The 26,495-nt window shown below is 34.5% G+C and overlaps 2 protein-coding genes and 1 long non-coding RNA gene across 8 annotated transcripts; 2 read left to right on the forward strand and 1 right to left on the reverse strand.

The window, feature by feature from the left end:
* The first annotated feature begins 3,466 nt into the window (after window positions 1-3,466).
* LOC147385472 (uncharacterized) lies at window positions 3,467-8,764 on the forward strand. 6 transcript variants are annotated; one of them, XR_015172068.1, is made up of 4 exons: window positions 3,467-3,606; window positions 3,725-3,833; window positions 8,359-8,461; window positions 8,570-8,764. It is a non-coding gene; the product is annotated as an uncharacterized LOC147385472 (long non-coding RNA). The 6 variants fall into 6 exon arrangements; XR_015172069.1 differs by having other exon boundaries at window positions 3,468-3,606; window positions 8,365-8,461; XR_015172071.1 differs by lacking the exon at window positions 3,467-3,606 and adding an exon at window positions 4,300-4,372 and having other exon boundaries at window positions 3,625-3,833.
* Window positions 8,765-11,206: 2,442 nt separating this feature from the next.
* On the forward strand, window positions 11,207-12,225 carry LOC147385473 (transcription repressor OFP6-like). Its single transcript, XM_086423666.1, has one exon. The coding sequence runs from the start codon at window positions 11,312-11,314 to the stop codon at window positions 11,855-11,857; it is 546 nt and encodes a 181-aa protein (XP_086279792.1). The 5' UTR covers window positions 11,207-11,311; the 3' UTR covers window positions 11,858-12,225.
* A 12,609-nt stretch (window positions 12,226-24,834) lies between these two features.
* Window positions 24,835-26,093, reverse strand: LOC147385474 (transcription repressor OFP13-like). The gene has a single exon (XM_086423572.1). It carries the CDS (start codon window positions 25,928-25,930, stop codon window positions 25,331-25,333), a length of 600 nt encoding a protein of 199 aa, XP_086279698.1. The 5' UTR covers window positions 25,931-26,093; the 3' UTR covers window positions 24,835-25,330.
* Between the last annotated feature and the right edge of the window lie 402 nt (window positions 26,094-26,495).

Genomic DNA, 26,495 nt, shown 5'->3' on the forward strand with positions numbered 1-26,495 from the left:
ACAATAATTTATTTTTAAATTACTGTGAAGGAAGGAGGGTGGCATTGATAGAGTCGCAATCAAGAACGTGTCCCGTTCCAATAGCAACATATGGTATCTACATGACATGCTTTTATTTGGAGACTAAATACCTTGGACAAGATGCCATGTAGAAAACGGTTTGATTAGGGGTTTAATGTGCTTTAAATTCCAATCAAACCATGTCACGTAAATACTGTTCCTAGTATACCTTACATGATCTTAGCACTAAAGAATCATTTTAACCATGGTAGAACTAGTTGACAAGAAGGAATAAGCATGCTATTGCACAATTTCGTTTCGATTTTCAACCTTAATCAATAAGAAGTTACACATTCCTATCCTCTTCTTAGTTCCATTTCCTGTTGATACTTTATCTCAATTTGGCTTGCCTAGTGCTCTCAACAACGGTAACTGTTTGTACTTATTGTGTCCCGGATATAGATAGTTCATTTATTTTCTCTGTCATTTTGATTTCACTTTCCATAGGTTTCCTACAAATATATTATAGAGGTTGAAGAAAAGGATATTTAGGATATTTCTCATTAGTCTATGACCTAAGTCAATGGTATAATGTCATCAATTTAAATGAGGCAACTATTAAACATTAATCAAATAGATGGGTTATAATAAAATTTAAAAAAAAAAAGCTTGTGTAGGGTGGGGATGGGAGCAATTGCCCAAACTTTTTTAACGTGGGTGCAAACACTTTATATAGAAGACAATGTAAATTTAAAAAATAAAAATAAAATTGTGGGGGCAAGTGCCCCCATTTCCCCTACTATAAATCTGCCTATGTTCATTATAATGGCCAAAGTCAATTCTTCAGTCCAGAGATCTTTGGGTAAAATTATCAAAAATTACATATATTTACCTTTATCATCCTTCTTTAATAATTGTCCTACAATATTAGGATTGTTGTCTACTCCTACAACTTGTGTCTTAGGATCATGCCTTAGATTGATAAAATCTCAACAATTCAGCCCACATGGTGTTTATCGTGATTTTGTTCATAATGTTGTCAGGGATTAAACATGCCTTGTGTACAAACAAATATCCTACACTCATTATGCATCCCGACCATTGAGGATTGGCTTGATAGCACATTCTCATGCATGTTAAGGTTGCACCAATGGCAACCTATTGTTGTAGTAAGTCCATTTGTGGTTTAATTTATAATTAACAAGCATTTTACTTAAGGTAATTAATATTTGTTGGGGGTACGTAGTATTGTTACATTAAGAAGCAGAAAATTATCAATGGTAGTCAATGGAGCATAAAGCCGAATACCAATCAATGAGATTGATTACATCTAAATTAACATGCCTCGAACATTTTGTGATTGAGTTAAAACTTGATACTATAACTCCTAACGCCCAACTCCCAATTCCCATCGAGTTATTTTTCTCAAAATTAAATTATCATCCATGTTTTATTTTATATATTTATCAGAAATTGCATAAAATTATATTTATGGTCACTTTGTCTTCGTAATAAAATCCAAATTTATCACGTTGCTGCGGTGGGGAGACATACGGGGTTTGTTAGGGCACATGTTCAAGTGCAATAAATACACTTTGATAATAAGCACCTAGGGGTATTTTTTGTTAATTTTTTCTTTTAGGGTATATTCAGTAAAAAAATTAAATTCTTAGGTTATTTAATGGACTTTAACGTGTGCCCTTACGACACATGTTAACAAAACCCTTACATGTGTCAGTCCATTATTTATTCTAACAATTACTTGAAGAATCTTGATGGAGGGATTTTTTTTTTTCATCTAACTAGTCCTTGAATTTTGGGTGTAGCTTAATAGTTCAATTATTAAACTTTCTATTTTTTAATGGTCCCTCGTTATTGTTAGGTTCACCACTTTCATGGTCAAGTTGAGCATGTTTTATTTATTGTCGAGCTCATCACTTATTATTGTGATACTTATCACTTCTTATTAAATATCGAGCTCACCGCTTTTTACCTATTGTTGACCTCACAATTTTTTATTACCAAGTTCAAATTTTTATTGTTGAACTCGATAATTTTTAAAAATTGTCGAACTCAATAATAAAAATTAGTGAACTCAACGTTGGTAAAACTCACCCGTTTTTTTATTTTTTATTTATTTATTTATTTTTTGTTGTTGAGTTTTTCCAGTTACAAAATACATGGAAGGATCGACTAAAAGCTTGATATAACAATTATATATATATATATATATATATATATATATATATATATATATATATATATATATATGGGAAATGTTCAGCACCCTAAGTTTTACCACACACTTTAACAAACGTTTTTTGTCCTACATGGGTTAGAAGTTTTGGAATGAGCTGATTTTTGGTGAGGATGATCTCTATGATTAGAAGATCATCCTCCCCAAAAATCAGCCTATTCCGAAATGTTTAGCCCCATGTCTACACGTTGAAAAATCGTGGACCGTCCATTTTTTGTAAATCAATTTTGATGGGGTTAGAAGTTTTGGAATGAGCTGATTTTTGGTGAGGATGATCTCCTCACCATAGAGATCATCCTCACCAAAAATCAACTCATTCCGAAATTTCTAACCCATGTAAGACAAAACGCGTTTGTTAAAGTGTGTGGTAAAACTAAGGGTGGCGAACGGGACCCTATATATATATATATATAACAATTTATCTAGAGGATTTCAAATCAAAAGAACCATCTTTGATTGATTTTCATCTAAAAATGAAGTAAAAAAATTGAAAAATCCTAATTTTTGACATACATCATTAAAATGCTTGAAAATGACGCATTCTTTCTTTTCAAAGAAATTCGATTGAGATGTCCAAATTTTTTTTTTTTTTTGATGAAAATGATGAGTTCATATGGTTTGAGTTTCAATCATGAAAAATGTGGGGAGTGAGGTTCAGTAAATGATTAGATTGCCTTTCTTTAGTAGAGTAATGCTGGGGTGACACAGGGCTTTACTGTGATTCTCACATTTCTGACGTGGAGGAGGCCACATAACTATAGATGCTTTTTACTTGTATCTCGATGAAATAATCTATGGGTATCACATCAATGCAGTGAGAATTACAGTGAAAAACAAATTTGAGAAAGAGAGAAGCGCAGAGAGATAGAAAAGGTCCTCCCGAAATTGTGAAGTGGGAAGAGCGCTTCAAAGTTCTTTCCCGGGAGAAGGAAGGCCGCGAAACATTGGAGAGTCTGACGTGGATCATCGTAAGCGGACCACGTGGCTGACCTCTATTGGGTCAGCCACCCAATTAACAACCCCATCGCATCAAATAAATAACGGAAAATTATTTAAAGGACCCTGGAGGAGGGAATTCTTTATAATTAGTCCCTAAATTTTAGATCTTCAGTTTAGTATTAAAAAGGAAAATCCTTTGCGGACTTTGTTTTCCACTGTGATTCTCACTGCATTGATGTGATACCCATAGATTCTTTCATCGAGATACGTGAAAAAATCATCTACGGTTATGTGGTCATCTCCACGTCAGAAATGTGAGAATCACAGTAAATCTTTGTGTCATCGCAGCATTACTAATTTTCTCCCTATTCTGACTTGTTTCGTTTGCGCTCGATTAATGATTTAAAATGGTAAGTTAAATGTCTTTGATCCATGATCCCATATTATTGCAATGTAGAGGGAAGATTTCTCTTTTATTTTTCAATCCGATCAGTCGGTTTTCTCATCCTCTGCAAATTGTGATGAAAGGTTCAGGTCTCTTCTAAGTTCTAAGTTGTCAAGTAGTTAGGTTTGTGCAAGAGAATTTATAATTGAAAGGGAGAAAACAGGCGAATCACCGATTCTTCAATGTGTCGAGGTGCTTATCCTAGTCCACTCTATTTCTAATGTTAGAGTATTGAACTGGTTATGAATTTTCCATATTTAGTTTTTATGATCGAATCATTTGGATTGTGGGCTGGAAATCCATCATGCCATGTTCATTTTATCCCCCAAAAATTCTGGTTTGACAATGATGGGGTGAAGATTTGATTTGTTTCCATTTTCTTTCTTATTATGAGAATTAGTTGTTGGTTTTTTTTTTTTTGGCTACTTTATAGTTGAAACTGTGGAAATTTTTGTACCATTTGCTTGTACTTTTGTCACGAACTCCAGGAATTGGATTCATTTCCCAAACAAGAAAGGTAATCATATGTTACTCCCGGTTAATAAGTGAAGCATAAATGGAATAATTGTTTGTTTTTTATTACTGATATGGCTGTAGCTTATAATGTTCTACAACTAGCTAACATTTCAACTACTGGTTGTTGGATTCCTTGTATCAGGAATCCTCTACCCAGCATGCCGCTCTTGCTCTGGAATCCCGTTTCTGCTCAAGCCTCCTGTTACGATCCTTAGGTTAAGACTTAAACTTTCCACTCCATTAACGCCTAGGTATTTTTGGAGCATTGCTTTGAGTCTTAACATTTGGTATCAAAGCCAAACCCATGTCCAGGGTTCAAGTCATGGAGATGCAATTATGGAAACGGGGGTGGGGCTCCTCTATGGTATGGGATATGGAAGGGGTTCTGGAAAAATAAAAAAAGTGGGGGTGGGGGGGCTTGCCATGATATGGGATATGGAAGGGGTTCTTGGAAAAAAAAAGTGTGTGTGTGGGGGGGGTGGGTGCTCGCCATAGTATGGGATATGGAAGGGGTCTGCCATAGTAGGCCACTGTGATTAGTTTGGGAAGGGGTGACTTATGGTAAAAGAAAAAGGGGTACCTGATACTTGGAAAGATGGCCAAGGGCTGGCCATAAAGTTGGCCAACAAGGGCGTCGGACTTGAAGCATGGGGGTATATTATGATCCTTAGGTTAAGGCTTAAACTTTCCATTTCATTAACGCCTAGATATTTTTGGAGCATTGGTTTGGGTCTTAACACCTCTAGTCATAAAATAGTTCAATTTCTTGTTTTTTATAAAGCTCATGCTCTCAACATAAAGCCACTTCTTGGCGCTTCTGGTAAATAAGTTCTGATTTTGTTGAAAGTATGTATCCTCATATATACTGTCAATTGAATTTCCCTCACCCTCATCTCTCTTTGTATTTTTTGGCATGTCTTTGTTTTTGGGTTTATTTTTTATTTTTTTTATAAGGATTATATGAAAAGAAAGAAAAGAATACATATGAAGAGACAGAAGGTCAAGGAGACCCACCTTTGAAAGAACTATCCAGAGTACCTAACCACCACCTTCACTAGATTTCCAAGTACAAAATCTCAAAACCTTGCTATTGCTTAGTCTATTTAGTGGGAGAGAAATGATTGTCTTCAACGAGAAGGATTCCTTGGAGACAATGTTCTTAAAGGTAAACTATACAACTAGCCTTCCATCGTGGGTGATTTTAGGGGGATACATTTTGATGGCTTTGTAGCTAGATGGGAGGAGTTATTTAGTAGAAATCTTTTATAATTTTTCTTCAATATGAGGCTTTGTAAGGTCCTATCTCACTAGCCATGCCTTTTGGGCAGTTTCTGCTCCATTTTATATATTCATGGGGAAAAAAAATTGAATTTTCACTTATTTTCTAGAATGATATGAATTGGTGTTTTCAACTTTTCATGATTTATCCAGCTGAACTTTGGATGTATATAGAGATACCTTGGAAACTAGGAAGATTTGGGTTCCATGACATCAGTTGTAGAGGTAAGGATGATGGTGCTAATGTTTTATAAGTCAGTTTTGAAGATGATTTGGGTGAGTAAATCATTATGAAGAACAATAATTACTCGTTAAATGAGGATTGATTTTGATGTATTTGTTTCCTTAAGAACGTTAAAATCTTTCAATTTGAGAATTTGATTAATATTGTTAGATTATTCAAGAATCTTTAGTTTTTATGGCATTTTTGGCAACATTTGCTGTTAAACAAGGTACTTTCAAGTTTCAAAATTTAAGAATTCATCTTGATCAAATCCATATGTAATTGACTCATGTTGGAACAGGACTTGCATCACGCGTCTATTGGTAATATTATCAAATGATGAAAATTGATAGTTGTTTTTGACAATATTACTAATCAACACGTGATGCAAGTCACGTTCCAACGTTAGTCAATGACTCTAGGAAATGGTCGAAGGTTTATTCCCTAAGTTGGAAAGAACATGGTGTTATTAGTAGTTACTTTGGATCAACAGGGGGTTGTTGCAAAACTATTCTATTTTTTTAGTGGTTTTGATACTCATTCTTGTCCTAAGCTTTACCTGGATCTTTTGTGAATGGCACGTTTAGCTGGAATGTGTGACATGACATTTTTGGGATGAGAGATGTGAGCTCACCACTTATGACAATAACGAATTTAATGGGCTCTTTTGAGAAGAAAGATGAGTTTAATCAATGAAGAGCAGTGTTGGTTATTATTTTCCGTTGCATAGGGAGGAGAAAGAGCAAAACTCTCTCCACTCACACTTGCAAATATAATGTTTGGAGAAGATGGAGAGTTGATTAATCATTTTTTAATTGCAAGTGTGGTGAGATTCACAATCAATTTCTCAACCGCTTTGACCTCGAAGCCCTTCCTCTTGGCATTTTGGACTTGATACCATTATGACATGCATATTCTATGGTAGTTGGTTCTTTGGATGAGGTCTCTTTTAGTCATTTATGGGCACATTTGGAAGGAAATTAAGATTAGGAGTTTTCAGAATAAGTCCTCCAAATGAGATATTGTCCATAAGAGTAAGGTTATCGTGTATCATTACACCTTAACTTCCAATTTTTTTAAATTGTAGCAACGATATGCAGGGGGATTGGAAGTGGTGGTGTGGTCCTCCACTCATAATCGTGATATAGTGCTGGCTTTGACCCCACCTCATGAGGATGAGATTCAATTCAACTTTAATGGGTGTTCAATTGGTAATCCTGGCCCCTGAACTTGGTGATATAGAATAGACAAACAATAGGGGAAGAGTCCTGTTTTTTTGATCCCAGTTGGGGATTGTTATTCGAATGAGATTCTCTTACTTAAGGTTGAAGACATGCCTTACGCTAGACAATTTTTTGACTCTTGGGCGATTAATGTGACATTCTACCACAAGGAGTGTATTAGGTGCCAGTGGAAAAAACCTCCTTGGGGTTGGCACACTCTTAATATGGATGGATGGCTTAGAGGGCTCTATGGGGGTCAAGGGTCTCCTTTAGCAGGTCATACTAGTTGCATCATGGGAGACAATGTTCTAATGCATAAGCTTCGGGCTATTCAAGAAGGGCTGAAGTTGGCTATCTCCTTACAAGTTAACAAGCTATGTGTGGACTCTGATTCCAAGCTAGCTGTCCAATTTATGTCGGGCAGTTATGCTTTGGTATGCAAGGAGGATGACCAACTTTATCAAGGAGCTCTCAAGTTCCTTTCAAGAGGTCAGATTCTCATTCATCTATAGAGACAAACAAGGTTGCTGACTTCCTGGCGTCGTGTTTTAGATACTTTCAAAGGTCAACTTTGTCTCCTTCTGAATTCCCAACTCAGCTTCTCACCATTGTAAATGAGGATGCCTTGGGCAAATCCTATGTAAGATTGTAACCTTCTTTTGTCGGCTGGGGTCTGCTAAATACCCCCTATTACCTTCCAAAAAAAAAAAAAGAGATTATCTCTTAACAAAATTAGTTATAAAGGGTTAATAAGTAATGGGATTGAGTTGGAGGGTGTGTGGAGGTTTTCTTACAGTATCAAAGAAATCTGTAATGTGTCATCTTGAATTTCACTTTTTTGGTCAGTGTTTTGCTCATGATATTATAGATTCTGTAGTAAAGTCTATAGGAATTTCTTGGGCAATAGTGAATAAAGTTGTTTGTTGTTCTCAATCAAAAGGAAAGAAAAAAATGGTTTCCATGTTGTTGTTTGACTGCTAAATATAAATGAGATTTATCGAATGGTTAGGAACATCTTATCAATGTGATCATTGGGATATGTCACAATTTGAGAGCTTGCCCATCAATTGCATGGTTCAGATCAATGAGAAGCAGCAATATTAGGTTGTGGTTCTGATCAATGCAATTCTTGGGGGACTCATTACAATTTTACATGGTCCACTCCAGATCAAGATAGCTTATCACTTCAATGGTTGGTTACAAATTAGTGCCTGGCCATTGTGTCATTCACCTATGGATGCATGAGGTCTCTAGATATGGGATTTTCTGTAACACATTCCCATCTTGCGAAATTGTGCTTTATTAATCAAATAAAAGGACCCCGCGTTGGGAGCTGCAGTTCCCAGAAGGCAACTCTGGACATGTTCAACTCCATGATTACAAGCTTGGCAGGATTCGAGTTGTTCTCTCTGAGATATATCTTGTCATTGGTGTTCTCCAATTTGAGTTTTGTTTTTTTACTCGTTTTCTTGGGCAGTTGCAGATTTTCAAGCAGGTCAACAGATGTTGCTTTATCAATTGAAAGGGTGGCCGCACTTTTGATTAAGCATCAAATTTCAATTGAAAGCCATTAAAATCAGGTGCCAGCTTTTTGATCCATTCAGAAACACAATGTCATCTACTTTCTTTGATGATTGAGTACTGTTGTTTTATACTAATTATCTATGTTTAATCCCTATTTTTGATAGGTAGGCAATACTTGCAGACACAAATATAGAGAGCCTCTATTGCCACACCAACTTTTGCTAATGCCACTCCAAGATGTGTGCTAATTCTTTGGTGATTTAGTCTTTGATTATAGGCCACAAGTGACCTTGATGTGGTTCTTAACCCTACTTACCGTGGAAGTTCGACTTGAAGTCTGGAACTTTGATATGTTATGAGGTGATATCTTTCTTCCAGTATTTGTTTATACTGTCAATAATATTTTCTATAAAAACATGCATTGTATACTTGATGACCATGGAATAGGATATGATATATTTTTTGGCAAAAAGAAACCGAAAACTGCTTTAATTTGTGTAATTGCATAAGAGCATAATAAATACAAACAAATGATCTCTTCCTCTTCCTCATGGTACTACTGTAAGGAAATATAGTATGGTGGTGCATATTTACATACTAGTGTACCATTTCTTAGTGCAGTCCGATTCTAAAACCAGTAGATGTTTTTGTGGACCAAAGCCCATGGCCTCATTTTTTTTTACAGTTACGTTGAACTTGGTTTTCTCAATTCGATGGTTTTGTGCACTGTTTAATGGATTTATATGATAAGGATGAAGAGTATTCAATATATGGTGATGCACATAGATAATGTAGGTGTTGTTACCATAGGTGATGAACTTAGGCTATTATGACTCAAGAGTTAGAAGGAATACACGTAAAAAAAAAAAAAAAAAAAAATTGCAAGAGGAAGGTTCAAAAGAACACAAGTTGAGATGTTTGAAGTGCATATGAGCACACTCTCAATAATATATGTAGGTGCTCTAAACAAAATTAAATGGAGGAATTAGATTTGTTTAACAAACCCCAAAATCTTTTGAATAAGGGTATTGTGTGGATGGTTGGAAATTTTTTCCATTTATATATAATAATATTGTTTTGTTAATGAGTGTAGCCAGGAAAACTAAATATAACTAAAATGTTCTGATAAACATAATAAATAAAGCTAAAAAAGATCAGTCCAACATTGCCAAGCAAGGACACTGTGCCAGAAGATCTATAGCATTGGATGGTACTGCTCCGTGCCTCGTGATATCTGACCCACAACTTGCATCCAGTCCACCTTTTAAACTCTAATAATTCTGCTTGAATGTCTGACTTTTTAGTACTTTGAATTATATTTGTGCAGCGGATAATCAAGGATGTGTGTACTTTCATAGTATGTATTTTGACAGTTAACTTCCTAATTTTTTTTTAACTGTTTAATAACTCAGCTACTCAACTCGTAACTTCAGTTAATATGAAGTGTAATGATTTTGTAAATCAACCAGACAGGATAACTCAAAAATTCACCAACGTAGCATGTGTAAAGAACCGTAGATTTTTTTGCCTTGAGATACATAACTGCACATCTCCCCTAACATGTATAGTTGTGTATCCCAAGGCAAAAAATCTACAGTTCTTTGCACATGCCATGTCCGTATGTTTATTTTTGAGTTATTCTATCAAGTTGAATTACAAAATCAGCACTCTAATATGAAACAGAGGCCTGATTTAGACTCTTATTGCGCACGCTTTGGTGAATATTTGCGAGTTGCCGTACCCTTCTTTTTTTTCTAACGGATGGCAATTTTTACTTTACCTTGGTCTTCTCTATTAGATTAACTTGAAATGCCCTAATCTTCAATATGTAGCAAAATGTCTTTAAAGTTGGGAAAAAAAAATTGTTCACAGAAAAATCAATTCAGAATTCCACGTAATCCCCACTTTGTGTATTGAGGGTATACCCAATTTACAAAACTACCCTTCCTTAGGTTTCGTGTGATTGGTCATATACTTTGATACAAGTATTACCCCCCAAAAATTGTGAAGAATTTGAAGATGATTGAATCTAAGTGAAAAATCAAGGGTTTTGGCTAGAGTTCAAAGATGAGGCCATTTAATTAATTATTTATTTATTTATTTTTTAAGTTTTAGATTAAGTCACGAGGTTTGTTATCTGTTTGAAAATATGGGTATTTCAAAATTCAAATATTGACCAAAACTTAGAAGGTATGTTGAAATGAACCAAAAAAATTGGTTAGATGAAGGAAAAAAAAGTACATAAAAGTAGGGAGTCATCTCTGTTCCTTGATTTTCTCATTTTCAGTTGTGTTGTGTTGTGGATAGTGCAATATAGAACTAAACCCTGATATTTCATAGTTGCAGTGTAAACTGTCAAGAAACGAGTCAAGTAATTCGACCTGGTTGAATTTTACCGAGTTGGAATCGAACTTGTACCATCTCTCTGATTTTCTGTTTACTCTTTCCCACCAAAAGGTTGTACCATTTCCTTGTGTAAGTGTCCAAATGGTCAGATTGATTAGTCATGAGGTTAAGGGCCCACAATCATGATTATTTGGTATGGGACCCTGTAAGTGTATCTGATCCCTAAATCATTCTTTTATTATTATTATTAATTTTCATATTTTAAATTAATTCATGCTTCTTGCCAACTTCCTTACCATATTATTATTTTTCTTTTGCTAACTTTAATACATGTATTTATTTATATATAATAATAAATAGCAATTAAGAAAGGCCCCCACATAGCTCACATGCACAATTTATAGAGCCTCACAATCAGTCAAAACGTCTCATAAAAATCCCTTCAGATCCTCTCTCTCTCTCTCTCTCTCTCTCTCTGCCTCCCTCCCTCCCTCTTTCTCTGTTATTTCTTCTGTGGAGTCTAATACAAGCAAATCTCTCTCTCTCTCTCTCTCAAAACAATGTCTTCTAACAGGAGAAAGCTCTTAAAAAACACAGTTTCAGTCAACATTGGATGCAGTTGCCGAAGATCGAAGCTCTCCAACATATTCTGGCCCAAATCAAAAACCAAATCTCCTAAAACTTTTTACCCAAATCCCCATCTCTATCAATCGTCTTCGACTTCATTAGGAGCCATTGATGAAGAAGACCATTCTAACATCACCTTCTCCCCCAAATTCGATTCTTCTACTCCACTCTTCTCCGAACCCGAAGATTACTTCAAAAACCCTAAAACTGTTCAAGGGTTCGGTAGAATTGGTGAAAGTGTTGCAGTTGTGAAGGATTCTGACGACCCATATTTAGATTTTCGCCGTTCGATGCTTCAGATGATCTTGGAGAATGAAATTTACTCTCGAGATGATCTCCAACAGCTTCTTGATTGTTTCTTATCTTTAAATTCGCCTTATCACCATGAAGTAATCGTTCGAGTTTTTACAGAGATCTGGAATGGTGTCTTCTACTCGTCGAAACAACCGCGTATTCGAAGGAAATCACGTGAGTTCTAAGTTTGGTACGTGCGGCGATCACGTGAAAACATGTGCTAACACGTGGGAATTGATTGTGGATGGGTTTGGTCGGCCAAAATGGTTCGTTGGTTAAAGACGTGTAAGTGTGGGGACTCTGGGAAAGATAGACGTTGGGATTTAAATGTAATAAAAGTGTTAAAAGAAGGGTGGGTTTAATGAGTTTTAATGACAGAGGCGATATTTTTGTGACTCTCTCTGTACAGCTTCAAACATTGACATTTAGTCATTTACTGCTTCTATATCTATATTGACAACATGGTTTGGAGTTTGAATCTGTTGTTGCTCTCTCTCTCTCTGTCAAAAGTTTTAATGTTAATTAGATTCACAAGTAGTGAACATTTTGTTTACGACTTTTGCCTATAATGTCACAAAATTCATCCTTTGAATTAATCAATGCTTCCCCATTTTAATTTAAAAAAGAAGTAGTAGAATTGAATCAGTCCTAATTTCTGACTTTCTCATCTCCCAAAACCTAGCTTCATGATCGGCCTATTTTGTTGTTATTTCTTTTTTATTTTTCTTTAATTTTTTTAATTATTATAATGATTAATGATAAATTGACGCGGCAGCAAAACATACGTGTTTTGTACGCCATTTGACGTGGTAAGGGCACAGAACCGTTGATCTTTATTCTTTGTGTATCCTGTGGAAAAAGATCTTTGGTTATGTATTTTTGCTATGTCAATTGTGTACAGATCATGTATGCTTTGTCGATTCATCAAGACTCTTTTTCTAATTTAACCAAACTCACCTTACAAAATGGCTTCAAAATTGCTTACTATGCTTTTGTGGGTGTCCATGGGTACCCACATGCCCGAGTTGTTGGATTCAAAAATCATCAATTTGGAATTTGAACTCTAATTCGTTTGGAGGTCGGGTCATGATACATGATTTTCTACACATTATGATTCCCCACTTAATTATTTAAAATGGAAGTAAGCATTTAGTATTTTTTAGGATCAATTTGGAGAAATTATTTGCATATGTTAAACATTTTTTCTAAGTTAATATGTAACTTTAAGTTTTTAGGAGAGTTGTTATTTTCACCATAACTTTTACTCTTTGAATTCCAATTTCTTAAATAATTAGGCATTTTATGAAGTGTGAATCTTAAGGTTAATTGTATAACACTTAAGAGATTGAAGATTGGGACGAAGGCAATGTCACATCACTTCAACTTAAATGGTGAAAAAAGAAAAGGAAAATGCTAAAGTGACTTTTTAGGACACTGCCTGTGTTGCCGTGGAAGTGGGCATAAAACCATGACTAATGATAATATGACACTAAATCGTAGGACGTTTATATGCGGCTGACATATCAAGTGCACAGAGCCGTAGATCTTTCTCCTGTGCATCTTAAAGAAAAAGATCTATGGTTTGATGCACTTGCCACTACAGTCCAGTATTTTAGTGCGTCATTATATCACGACTGTAAGACCATAGATGCTGTTCCTCAGTTTCGAGAGAAAAGAATCTATGGGTCTGTGCACAACATCTCATCAGTAGTCAGTACGGTGTTAAATGCAGTGTAATGGGAAGTCACTAAAAAATTAAGACAGCTCAAAAAATGTAAATTATAGTTGGTCTGAGTGCCTTGGAAAAGTTGCAGCAGCAGCAGCTCCTAGTTGCAGTTCTATCTCCATTGAATTAGGGGTTTTGTCCCTAACGTTAAGATACACTAATTGGAGATAAGAAATTTGATGCAAATATGGCACAAAAATAATTGGGTTCTGATTGGATCAGACCCCAATTTTATAAGTAATAATATCAGATCTATAAAGGAAGGACTTGGTTGATAAAATATTTTATCAGAGTCAAGTCAAGTCAGATTTGATGCTTATTTGGATTCCAAATCCTTGATGTGATGTGGACCCTAACTTGTTAAATTAACTAGAGATGTACGGGCAGACCTATCTATTGTATGTTTATTAAAAAACTTTTTTACTTTATAAGGTTTTTTTAACTTAATAAATCTTAGAGTAGGGTTCACTTAATTATAATTGATTAAATATCTTCCCTGCTTTTAATTAGATACTTTAGAAAATATAGATAATGAGTATTTAATTAAAAGAATTAAGGGTATGTTTGATTGCATGGAAAGTGACTTTTCATGAAATTTGAAATTCATGAAAAAATTATGATGAAAAATAGGTAGAGTTGGAAAATCAAATTCTATTGTTCGATTTTACTTGGATAAAATCATGGGAAAATTAAATGATAAAAAAGAAAAAGAAGAAAATGAGGAGGAGAAAAAAGATGAGAAAAGGGGGAGAAAAAGAAGATAAGTGGCGGTGGCAGCGACTGTGGTGATGGCGGTGGTGGCGATAGCGACGGTGGAGACGGTGGTGGTGGCGGTGACGATGACGACGGAGGTAAGTGAGGAAGAAGATGAGGGGAGAACATGGTGGTGGTGGTGGCGGAGGTGAGGAATGGAGAAGGAGAAGAAGAGAAAGAAAAAGAGAGGAAGGTGGTCGGAAATGGTGATAACGGTGAAGGCAACGATGACGGTGATGGTGATGATGGCGAGGTTAGTGTAATGGTGGTGGTGGTGAAGAAGAAAATATGAGTGTGAAAAAATTGGAGATGGAAAATATGGGTGGATTTCACTTTTCCACCCATATGGGTGGGAAAGTGAAATCCATGTTTTGGTGGACTTTTTGATTGAGTTGGAAAATGAATTTTCATTTTCATGTGCAATCAAACATACCCTAAGGGTTATATGTATGGATAATGTTAAAGTAAGTATCTCGATGAAAAATATCTATGATTTTTATTCACTTTCACGTCAAAAATATCCCTCATGATGCCCCTCACAATCTTAATTCAACATGACTTTATATGTATTTAATCTTAATCTTCTCAAAAGATTTGGCTCCTGCAACAAATTTGTCAAAAAAGAAAAACGCTTTCCCTAATTAGTAAGGGAAATTTTCTAAGTGCATCAATTTGTGGCATTCAAAATCATGATTTGAAGACAAGTTGTAGGGAATAAAATTCAAAGAACTTTGATTATTATTATTATTATTATTATTATTATTTTTTTTTTTTAAAGTATATTTTAACCATTGAATTTAAATTTTAAACTTGAAGTTTGCTTGTTGTTCTTTTTCAATGCTTTGGATCAAGTTAAATAATTTTTTTTTTCTTTTTTCGATTGAGTTTTTCCATGAAAGCTAGAAGACTATGGTGTTAGATTGCCAATGTGATAATTCATGTGAGTTCTTCCACCCTTAGTTAGATTTAAGGAAGTTAAGTTAGTCTAGTTTAGGAAGAACAGTCTATAGAGTAACAAACTCAATAAAATAAAGGAGTTTTGATAATAAAAATGCAGCAGGCAGGTTTGCCTGGTAAATCCCTATAAATTAATTAGATTAAAATCTCATAAATATAGATTAATTTTAATTTTTTTTATCACATTAAAATGGTGTCTACTTTTAAGGGTTAGTCAAATCTAGGGACCCAAGAAAGAATCTTTCCAACTCGCTGTGAGAAACAGAAGTGGGGTCTTGATTAATACACACAACACCAAAGAGACCAAAACTATCTTTGTGAATAAGATCCATAACCACTGCACCCAACAGAATATACCCAACTGCCTCTCCTTTTAATACATCCTTCAAAATGAAGAATTACTTCCTTTGCTTTTGTGCAACCTATTTACTTTTAAATGGCAAAGGTTTCTGTCATCTATTTCACCAACCAAACATATTTGTATGCAAATATGTCCCTTGGTTTGAAGGGTCTTTTGCTGCAATCCAGCCATTTTAAAAAATATCTCAATATGAAGCCTTTGGGAAGATGACTTCATTAGACACTAATAAGTGCCATCTTCAACTCTTTCTAGATTTCTTTTGGGAGTGGGGGACATCTTTTTATCTTTTGTTCTCTCCCTAATCTTTGTTGGGTTAATGGATTGTTGGGCAATGTGTAAGATGGTTACATAGAGAGAGATAAAGTATGAAAGATCTCTCAAGTGGGAGCAACCTTACTGGGATGTGGTAGACATGGGATCCCAAATGGAACCCCATTAAATAGGTGACAAGTGACATTAGAGAGAGAACAGCTAAGTGAACTAACCATATCTTTACAATATATAATGAAAACTGGTCCTTTTTACTGTTCAATATTTTGACAATTTTCTAAAACAAGCAAAATAAAATAAAATTATATATATGTATGGTTTGCCTGCCTTCTAGAATGCACAAAAGCAAGGGAGCCTACCATATTTTTAGGTTTGCAAGTAACAATTGAAGTCATCTTAATGAATCGATTGGAAATGAAGGACATTTTCATTTAAAAGAAGGGGTTAGTACTCGATTTACTGTTGTAACTTTGGCAACCATATGTATCATATATAGTGAAATGGTACTCTTTGGGTTCATTCTTGTTGGATTGTTACCACTGTTACAAAATTCTCCAATTTTTTAAATTAAAGAAAAATTTGACAACTAAAGGTTGCCTAATTAATTCACCAAATTAGTAGCAATAATTTCCGTTTCTTCCCATTCTAGCAACCCTAATTATGTAATGCACCTATTTTGTTGTTTAAAAACTTGATTTTTATAATCCTTCTATTTTTTTCAATCTTTCTTGAATCAAATCGAATTAGCCATATTAAATAATTTTCTAACCCTAACTTGATTATTATGAATGTTGAAGGAAAAATAATTTCTTCACCCTGGACTCGTATATTGAGAATGATCTTCTTTCTTTTTCCTGTAAAAAATCTCAAATTTAGGAGGGGTTTCCATATTAAGACTTGTCGACGATTACATTAATGAGAAAATCAAAATGATTGGATTAGAATGTGAGTCAAAAATCCTTTATCTATGTGTTGAACTTGCTATTTATAAATTTCAAGAGGTCTTACATCAGTAACTTCCTTCTTGTTTATCTTGCAGACTTTACTTAAATTAGGATTTTTCTATCCTTATCCTCTTAAGTCTCGGCCTGTTTAGAGGTCACATGGCGACATCTTATTGGTCCATGTCGTTGGAGGTAATCATGCACTTTCAAATGTTATAATAGTTTAGATTAGAGATCTTGTCATTGGATTGCTTTATTGTTTTTCTATTATTAGAGCTTACTACTTTATTGAATTATCATCCATAATTAGAATTGATAATCAAGTAAAACTGAGTACAATTTTGTTTTTATCCATATATTAGAATTAGTGAATGATGGAAAAACCAAGTACATGTGGAGAAGATGCTGTTGGGTCTCTCTTCCTATTTAGTTTGACAAGTAAACATCAAAAAAGTTGAAACAACAAACTTGTGCTCATGAAACCAGACAAATACTCTTTCCTCCACCATTGTGACATTGAATCCTGTCTCTTCCAATGTTATCCCTTGAAGATTATCACTAATATTTTCTGTATTAAAAACTATAAGCATATCTGGGTTTCTCTTGAAAAGCTTTTAGCATGAAAGTTGCTTTATAGAAAGCTGGGGCCAACTCATGCCCTCAATGTTGTGAGTTCTTGCTACCTAGAAGTGACATTTTCCCCATTTAAAATTTTTTATACTCTTAAATTTTTTTTTTGTTAAATTTTATTTGAACACGACCTTTTATTTTATTTGGTGGGGGCAGTGGACATTTTCTACTGTACCAGCTACACTACCTAAAAACTAGTAAATTCTATAGGAAAAATCGACGTGCTAAGGGCCATGAATTTTAGAAATTAAAATTCGACAGTCATGGGTCGTTGTAATTTGTGATGTTCCCTAGATTCAACAGCTTAGAGCCGTCGAATTTCTCCCACCTACATTAATTTGACAGTTTCGACCTGTTAGAAGAAAAAAAAATCAACAATGAAAACTTGCCAGCATGGGCCGTCAAATTTTATGAAATTCGATGGCTTTGGACTGTTGAATATGAGCTTTTTCACGTTGTGCTAATTTTCTCTTTATAGTAGAATCGGTGTGATGCGTGGACATACCTCAATCTTGAGGGAACCACGTAAATCTCTATATTTTTTGTGTGCTTCGTGTTTGTTTGGATTCATTTCTTGGTTCAATTGCCCCTGTTTTTCCAACATGAATAATATCCAATCAAATTTAAAATTGGTGATTTAATTAACATTTGAATATTCTATTTTTAATTAAATATTTAGTCCTAGTCCAGACTGGATTTTATGAACTAAATTTTTTTAACCTCCATTTTACCTTTCCAATTTCAATATCAAGGCCCAATTGATACCCTTAGTTTTAGTCCAATCATAAATGGGGTCCGGACAATTGACGAAGCTGGGAACATTAGTACACCACCGATTCATTGTACAAATAATGGATTCGAAAAAGATTGGAAGTGTGTGAGACCTATTTTTATTGTATAGAAAATATTCGAAAATGAAACTAAATTAATATGAAAATTTTAAGTTGTGGGCTGTCTTGCATCCCACATGTCACCATCTAATTAAATTTTTTATATGCACTGCTCAATGCCGATACAATCTTCTACTCTGATGCCACGACCTTGGACATACCTATATGTTTTTCATGGGAAGTCCTAAGCATATAGAAAAATGCTGTAGTGACTTTAAATAACACTCGAGTATGCAGAAAACCATAGATGATTTTTCTTTGAAACAGGACTGTCCATTCTCTTCATCATTACCATTACCCAAACCTTGTCTTGCCATGGAACGGGTTTGGGTTGTGTAACTAAGCCCATTTGGTTATCGGATGGACTGAAATAGGCCTTCAAATTGAGGGTCATGCTAAGCACATTTGTGTTTTTCTTTTGGTGAGTGGTGCTGGAGTGACCTCCAGATTGTAACTCATCTCCATGAAACGCATCTATGGTTCCTGTACACTTTCACGTCAGGAAAGTGAGATATGAGGTACAATCTTGAGTTCACTTCAGCATTATTCTTTGAGTCGTGTTGAAGTAACAATGAAATGTACATCAATTTTCACATTGCTGATGTTGAGGTGCACACATAATCATAGATGTTTAACACGTATCTCGATGAAAAACATATATGGTTTCGAAAATGCATCCTCATCAGCAATGTGAGAATAAATGTACATTTTAATGTTGGATAATGCTGAAATGACACAAACAGAGACACAAAGGTGACAAAAATGATGTGGTGGCGTGCACATAACCGTAAATGCTTTTTACTCGTATCTCACGAAAAAACATCTACGATAATGTGCAAGACACCACATCATTTTCCTTACTCTTTTCTTCCTCTTACCTCCACAATAAAAGTCCAAATATTTACAGCGATAATTGAAGGCGTTTAGTTCTCTCAAAGATTTGGAGTTCCAAGACCTCAAAAGTTTCAAAAATATTTGAGTGTAAGTGAATCTCAAAACAGCAAGAAACTCCGGGCTTACAAATTACTCCATCCGCCCCTATTTCCTTCTACATATAATAAGATCAAACTTCAAAATTTTGGTAGAATCCACTTCTTTGACTAAGACATGGGAGGTCTCTAAAATATTATTAAATTGTAAGAGTGTGAAATAAATATTAAAAATCCACGTGTCATGTTGTAAAGAGGGTTCTATCAAAATTTTGAACGGGCTGTGCGCTTCAAAGTTGGATTCTACAGCCAACCACCCCACTAGTCACTCAAGGAAAAGTACAGCTCAACTCTCAAACTTTAATGCATTTCCTAAGATACCTGACTAAACCCTAAAAAAAATCTATAATTTGTTGTCCTCCCATATGACCATATTAGCCGTACATTTGATGCTGTGCATCTAAGATAGTTTTAGGTTTAGAAATATTCAATATGATAGGGCATATCAAATTAAATATCATTTAAATATTATTTGAAGTAGACAATCAAATGTGCGGTGGACAGAAAATGATAGAATACATTTAATTTGTCTTTCTCTAGAAAAAAAAAATGTTTAGAGGACGATTTACCAAATCCTGCATAGAAATTATCTTATTTACTAGACAGATTTATAAAAATGTGGTTTGTTAAATAAGTTGTTTTTTAAATGGGTAACAAAAATTATAAGGTGAACTGTTGATTTTGCCCCTATAGTAAAGGCAAGGTATTTAGAGGTCCTTTAATATTAAAAGACGGGTGATTATGACCTAGGTCTTTACATTTTGGTGAATATTTGAGATACATCTCATGTTTATTGTGAACTAATGATAAAGGGTTCTGTTAGAGTAATATTGAAATTGACATTGGTTCACACTTTGGTGGGCATAAAATCATAGATAGTACTCACTTGTATCTCGACAAAACATATCTATGGTTTTGTACACACATCCACGTTAACAATGTGTGAAACGATGTTAATTTCAATGTTACTTCAACATTTTCCGATGATGACCCTGGTCTTTTCTTTTTGATTGAAAAAATGACCTAAATACCCTCATCTTCAACCTTCAATCTGTAACAACTAACAACAAATCCTCTAATTTTTCTTTCCCAAAATTGTCTCTTCATCTTCAATCCATCATTTTAATCCTCTATTAGCAAAGACCTTTGATTGTTTCTTCTTAAAATCAGTCATCTTTAATAGTTTTAATTCATTGTTTCTATTATCCACATAAAAAATTGATTTTTCTTTACAAATCAGTCATGTTCGGGCTCCTCATATTAAAAAACCCTATCCTTCTCTTATGGGTTGAAGGTTTAATTATGTAAATATGAAGTTTAAAGATATGGGTTTTACCTAAGTGGGTGAAGAGGACTGATTTTTTAGTTAGAAAAACCCAATTTTTCGTGTCTTTGTCTAGAAGTTAAAAATAAGGGATATTTAAAAGAGCAAAGTTAAGGAACTTATCGGTTTGAAAAACATAGGGATGTATATCAAATAATCACTAAAATGTGAGGATATATGTCTAAATAAAGCGAGCACTTCTATTTAAATCGTCCAAAGAAAATAATTTTTTAAAACTAATAAATATTTATCAAATTACGAATAAAAATTAGAGAGATTTACCAAAGAAACCTTCCTTTATGGAGTTTGTTACCTAGCAAACCTTGGAGAGAGAACAAAATCATAAAGTTCAAATTGATGGGGTTAGTTTGTTACTTAAAATACCTTGGAGTGGATTGTAACCGCATCAATTTGTGGCATCCAAAAACATGATATAATGCTACAGCGTTATAAAAGACAAAATTCTAAGAACTTTTTTTTTCTTAAAAAAAAAGTTAATTTTCACTGATGAATCTTAATTTTAAATTTGAGAGTTTGGTAGTCTTCAATTTTCACTGATGAGTTTTTCTATGAAATCTAGAAGGTTGTGGTGTTCGATTGACAATTGGATAATCCATGTGGCCGCAATGACCTTTAATAAGATTGTAAATCTTACTAAGTTAGTCATACTAACCTAATTCATAAAGTAAGGTTTGGTTTAATAACCAACTATAAAGTAAGGGAGTTTTTATAATAAAATTACAACAAAAGGTTTGTGCAATGAATCTCTTTAAAAATTAACGTAGGACATATTTGATTGCACATGAAAAATAAGGTAAAAAATCATTTTTTGTGCATTTGATTGAATTTTTTACAGGAAAAATGATTTTTCACCCTCCTTCAAAAGTCCCACAAAATTTAGATTTTATTTCCCGTCGATACTCAAGGAAAAATAAAATACATCCTTATTTTTTATCGTCAAATCAAAATCCTAACTTCATATCTTCTTCTTTCCCGCCACCATCATTCTCTCTTTCTTTCTCTATTATTCTTTCTCCTCGTCCCTAGCTCACTCTCTCTCCCTCTCATCTCTTTTTCTTTCCAAGATTTTTTTCCCATGATTTTTTATTTTTTTACGAAATCAAATAATGAAATTTGATTTTTCAACTCTATCCTTTTTTTATTCCGATTTCAAATTTCATAGAAAGTAACTTTCCATTCAATCAAACACAGTGAATATTTTAAAACGTGTGATTTTTTTCTCAAAATGCTCACAGACTCTTCAGTCCATGTCCCGTCAAGCATGGCAAGGTTACCATTCAATAGACTCGGGTTCTTGTGATCGGTGGATCCAAGATTTCTGTGAGCACTGAGCAAAAATTTTGTGAGCATTTTTGTTTTTTTCGTGATAGTCCCATAATTTCCACAAAACTCGTCCACTGATTGGTAAATCTCCCACTTTAACACGCACACACACACACACAAAAGTTGTTTGGTTGCCTGTTCAATAAGACTCAAGGTTTTCCTCTTTACACTCCAGTCGAATTGGTAAAATCCACCCTTTCGAAGTTTGTGTTCTGACTCACCACGAAATTCAAAGTTGAATCGGAAGAGTTTAGACTTGGTGGATCCTAAAAGTATTGTTCACCTTGGAACTATTAAAAAACAACGAATGGCTAAAGTTTAGAAGCTTCACTTCAGACAAAAGAATCTTGATCTGTTAATGGAACCCAAACATCGCCGAGATGGGAACACCAAAACGATAAGCGTTGACCAAGACTTCATTTTTATATTCTTGACCGTTTAAAAGAAAGAGAGAGAGATCCAAGAATGGATTAAAAAAGAAGATAAATTAGAACAGTGATGTAAGCCATTACAAGACATAGACTAGAGAGGGGCCTAATGGCATGCAATTCTCACATGGAACACGTCGATTGCTTGCTCATGACGACATACACACAGTATACAAGCCTTTCAATGGGAAAACTAATTTTATTTTACTTGTTAATGGGGAAATAGGCAGATTCGTGGACCATACTTACTGCCTAAAGATAAATAAATCATGAACGTACGTGGTTGGGTACACGGCAGACGTGGCAAAGGCACAGAACCACGCTTCTTTTTCCTGTGTATCCCGATGAAAAATATCTATGATTCTTTGCCCTTCCCACATCAACCATGTACCAAGATCCCTGCATTCATCACGACTCATAAATCATATATGGGCACAATTACACCAAGAAATCTAACCTCAATCATCTTGTAATAAGAGTTAAGTCTGTGATACACGATCAACATGTGATACCTCGTGATATGTATATCAAATTAGTAACGTTAAGTTGGAACCTCATGTCATATACTGATGAAAAGCATCCCATACACTTTTACGTCTTTAACAAGTGTGACATGAGATTCCAGTCTGAGGTCACTTCAGCGTTAGTCTTATTAAATGTATTTCAAAAATCATAAAACCTGTGCTGGTGAGGTGATCCATAATGTATAAAAGGCTCATCTCACAATAACATAAATAATGGGAAATACGAGCCTCAGTCCACATTTTGAGAAAGTAAGAGTTTCTTAGAGATTTCCTAGAAAATTAAACGGATATTCAGAAATTAGAAATTTTTTTTGTGTTTTTTGCCCCACATTTCAATCATCTCCATTGGAGAACCTCTTATATTGTTTGATATTGCAAAATTCCTTATTGATGTAATATTTCATCTATAACATTTCTTATTCTTAATTATATACTTATTGGACTAACAACTCACATATCACTTTATGATCCTTTATGAAAACGAAAAAAAGCATTAAGTAATAATGAGAAATTTGTGATGAAAATAAATGAGACTTTCGGAGATTCCGTGGGATTTGAGTATGAGATGAAAAAAATGTAATAGGTAATAGGATGTGTAATTCTAGATAATTAGCTCAAAAATATCCTGGGCCTTAGAACCTTGTAAAAGAAACTAGGGTAAATTATCGTTTCGTATGTTAAATATGACGAATTTCAGATTCTGACTAACTATTCATTTTAATTCCCATAACATGAAGAGTGATATCGTAGGATTTTTGAAGTGACGATCTCACTGTTATAAAGTAGCGAGATCACCCATATTTTTTTCAAAGTGACAATCTCTTTGGTTTATAAAATGACGATCTTGTTAAAAAGTTGTGAACCTACGAGATTATCAGTTTGAAAAGAAATTGTGATCTCACTATTTTATATTAGTGAGATTGTCACTTGAAAAACCTGTTGTATCACTCTTCACATTTTGGGAATTAAAATGATTAGTGAGTCGGAATGGGAATTTCGTTAATAATTGTTCACAGTTGAAATTTTTCTCAAAAAATTATGTACACTGCCTTATCTTTATCATAATATCTATGAGGAAATGAATCAATATATTATTATACCCTCTATATTGGGGTGGCGGTGTGAAGAAAATTTTCATAATCTTTTCAATAAAGTTTCACTTAGGCTATCTAGTTAGACTACTCATTGGGGTTGTGGTCGTTTTTCCATATTATTTTTTATTTTTATAAAATGTGATACTAAATATGTAACTAATCTTCACTATGGAATATTGTATTTTGAAGCAAATATTTTTGGACTAAAATCTTGAATGTACTTTGAATTGGTCCCAAAAACCAATGGTTTATTCCAACGATTCGGTTCAAATATTATTATAGAATCCAGTCGCCCGGTTCATTCTAATTTATAAAACAAACGGTCTCCAACCACAGTGAATGAGGGAATGGGGTTGCATGGAAGAAGCACATTCTTTAAGTCACTTTCAAAATAAATATTTAATTCTTTGCAAAGGATGGCATAACGCATAATAACCAAAAATGTATATTTTGAATTGGGAAAATCCGATATGGTACTAGAAAATTCCTTTATCATATGATGATGACATGTAGCACCTCGAGATTTGGAATGGGCATTGTCGTTGATTTCCTCTCTTGAATCGACTAATCCATAGGAAAAGAACTAACTCCCATTCCTATTTTTATCCCAAAACATCTCAAGATGATACCATGAGTTAATAAAATATCCAACAAACATTTAAAATCCGGAACTGGTAGAGTCAAGAGGGTGATTGTGTGCATCTAAAGCAAATTCAAACCTCTTGACATTGGATGCACGTAAAGCAAACCCTTGGCAGGGAAGGGACTTCTTCAGAGATCGTTGAACTATCAAAACAAAATCCTTAAACACAAGAACTTGACGTAAGGTAATCATAGCATGTCGACAGAACAGTGACTCCTACAACATAGTAAGCATTGTAATAGTGGAGAATGATCTATTGTAACAATAATCTTATAATTAAGAAAAATAATCATTAGAAATGACTTTATATATATATATATAAATTTTAGGAGATTAGTAAAAAAGAAATTCAAGATCTCATTAAATGATTCAACAGGATCATGAGGATGATTAAGATTTGCCCACAGCAACCATTGCTACAGGTTTCAGGAATGTGGTGTCCAATTCCTCGTAGAATATAGTATTACTTGCCAACACTCAGATTTGAAAATGTTCATCATGGGTTAGGAACCTAATGTTTTCATCCGAGAAACCTCCTCGTGAAGCCCATGATGAGAAAATTTTGATGTGTAGGTTCATCGAGGTGTGGGCCAAAATTCATAGCTCGCTGAGTCTTAAAATGTGTCCATTGGTTGTGAGAGAGAGGGAGAGTAATGTTGATGATGTTCCACTATGATGAGTCTCTTTTTAACGCACTAATCTAATATACACAAAAATGATACATTGAAGCTAGCTATAAGTAATATAATTCTTTCTGAATCAAATCTCTCAACATGAAGACTTACCTCTTTTCCTCAACATCTTCTAAAGAGCACAAAGAAATAGAAGAAGAAGAAAGCCCAACAACCAATTCAACAAAAGCCCCAAATATAAATCTATGGTTCTTCTTCCCATTCACCCTCAAATACCAACCCAACATCTCCTTCAAATAATCCGAATCCTTCAACCCATGAGCCTCCACCATCTCCTCCATTGACCTTCGAAAGTCAACATAAGGATCTTCCGATTCCATCACCAACAATACACTCTCCTTCAACCTCAACCCACCATCACCAACCTTAGCTTCTTCTAAGATTGAGTTCGTATCTCCAGGTTTCCAAAACAGCCTCTCTGAACGCAATCCACGAATTACCATCTCTACTGATGACTCACCCCCTGAGTCCTCCGAAACCGATGAGAAACTCGCCGACTCGGATGAATTCGTGAACCATGACTCGGGTGTTGTTACCATATCAAAGTAAACCGAGTTAACTGTCTTGAATATGTCATCACGAGCTCTAAAAGATTGGGTCTTTGGGTTCTTGCAAGAGGGCCATTGCCATGAAGAAGCCCTTGTTTCTTTGTTCTTGAAGAGAGAAGGGAGTCTCATTTTCTTGCCCATTTTGTGTTTTTGATCTTGTTGAGAGATGGGTTTTGGTTTTTAAATTGGTTTTTTGGATCTGTGAGAGTGATAAGATGAGATTTGTTTGTGGGGCATTAATGGAAGATGACGGAGAATTTTTAAAACAGAGGTGAGAGATAGATGGGGTCTTTCATGAGTGTATTTAATCGTAGAGTTTCTAGAATTAAATAGTACATTTAATATTTTATTACTTTTTATTTATTTATGTTCTAACTTCTAAGTTCAACCCACTACTTCAATTGCTTGCTATCTTTATTAGGATTTAAATTATTTTAATATTTTTATTTGGGGTATAGTTAATGTGTGCTCTAAGGGCACACGTTAAAGTGCAATAAACACACCTCCGGAATAAGCATCTGAGGGTATTTTGGTTTTAAAAAAATTTAAAGGATAATTTCGGTATAAAATCCAATTTCCAATGTGTATTTATTGCACTTTTTGTGATTGTGGGGGTTGGACTGTTTGCTTCAGCTCGTGATGGTTGGTTTGGATCTATCATCTATGTTACAGCTTTGAGGCATGCATGTGTTAGTCTATTTCTGCT

Source organism: Akebia trifoliata, chromosome 14, assembly GCF_017979445.1.
Source record: "Akebia trifoliata isolate Shusen 1 chromosome 14, ASM1797944v1, whole genome shotgun sequence".
In the NCBI taxonomy this organism is placed as follows: Eukaryota; Viridiplantae; Streptophyta; class Magnoliopsida; order Ranunculales; family Lardizabalaceae; genus Akebia; species Akebia trifoliata.

Excerpts from the sequence above, each read along its gene's own strand:
- LOC147385473 (XM_086423666.1), top strand. The coding sequence starts at position 11,312 with ATGTCTTCTAACAGGAGAAAGCTCTTAAAAAACACAGTTTCAGTCAAC.
- LOC147385474 (XM_086423572.1), bottom strand. The coding sequence starts at position 25,930 with ATGGGCAAGAAAATGAGACTCCCTTCTCTCTTCAAGAACAAAGAAACA.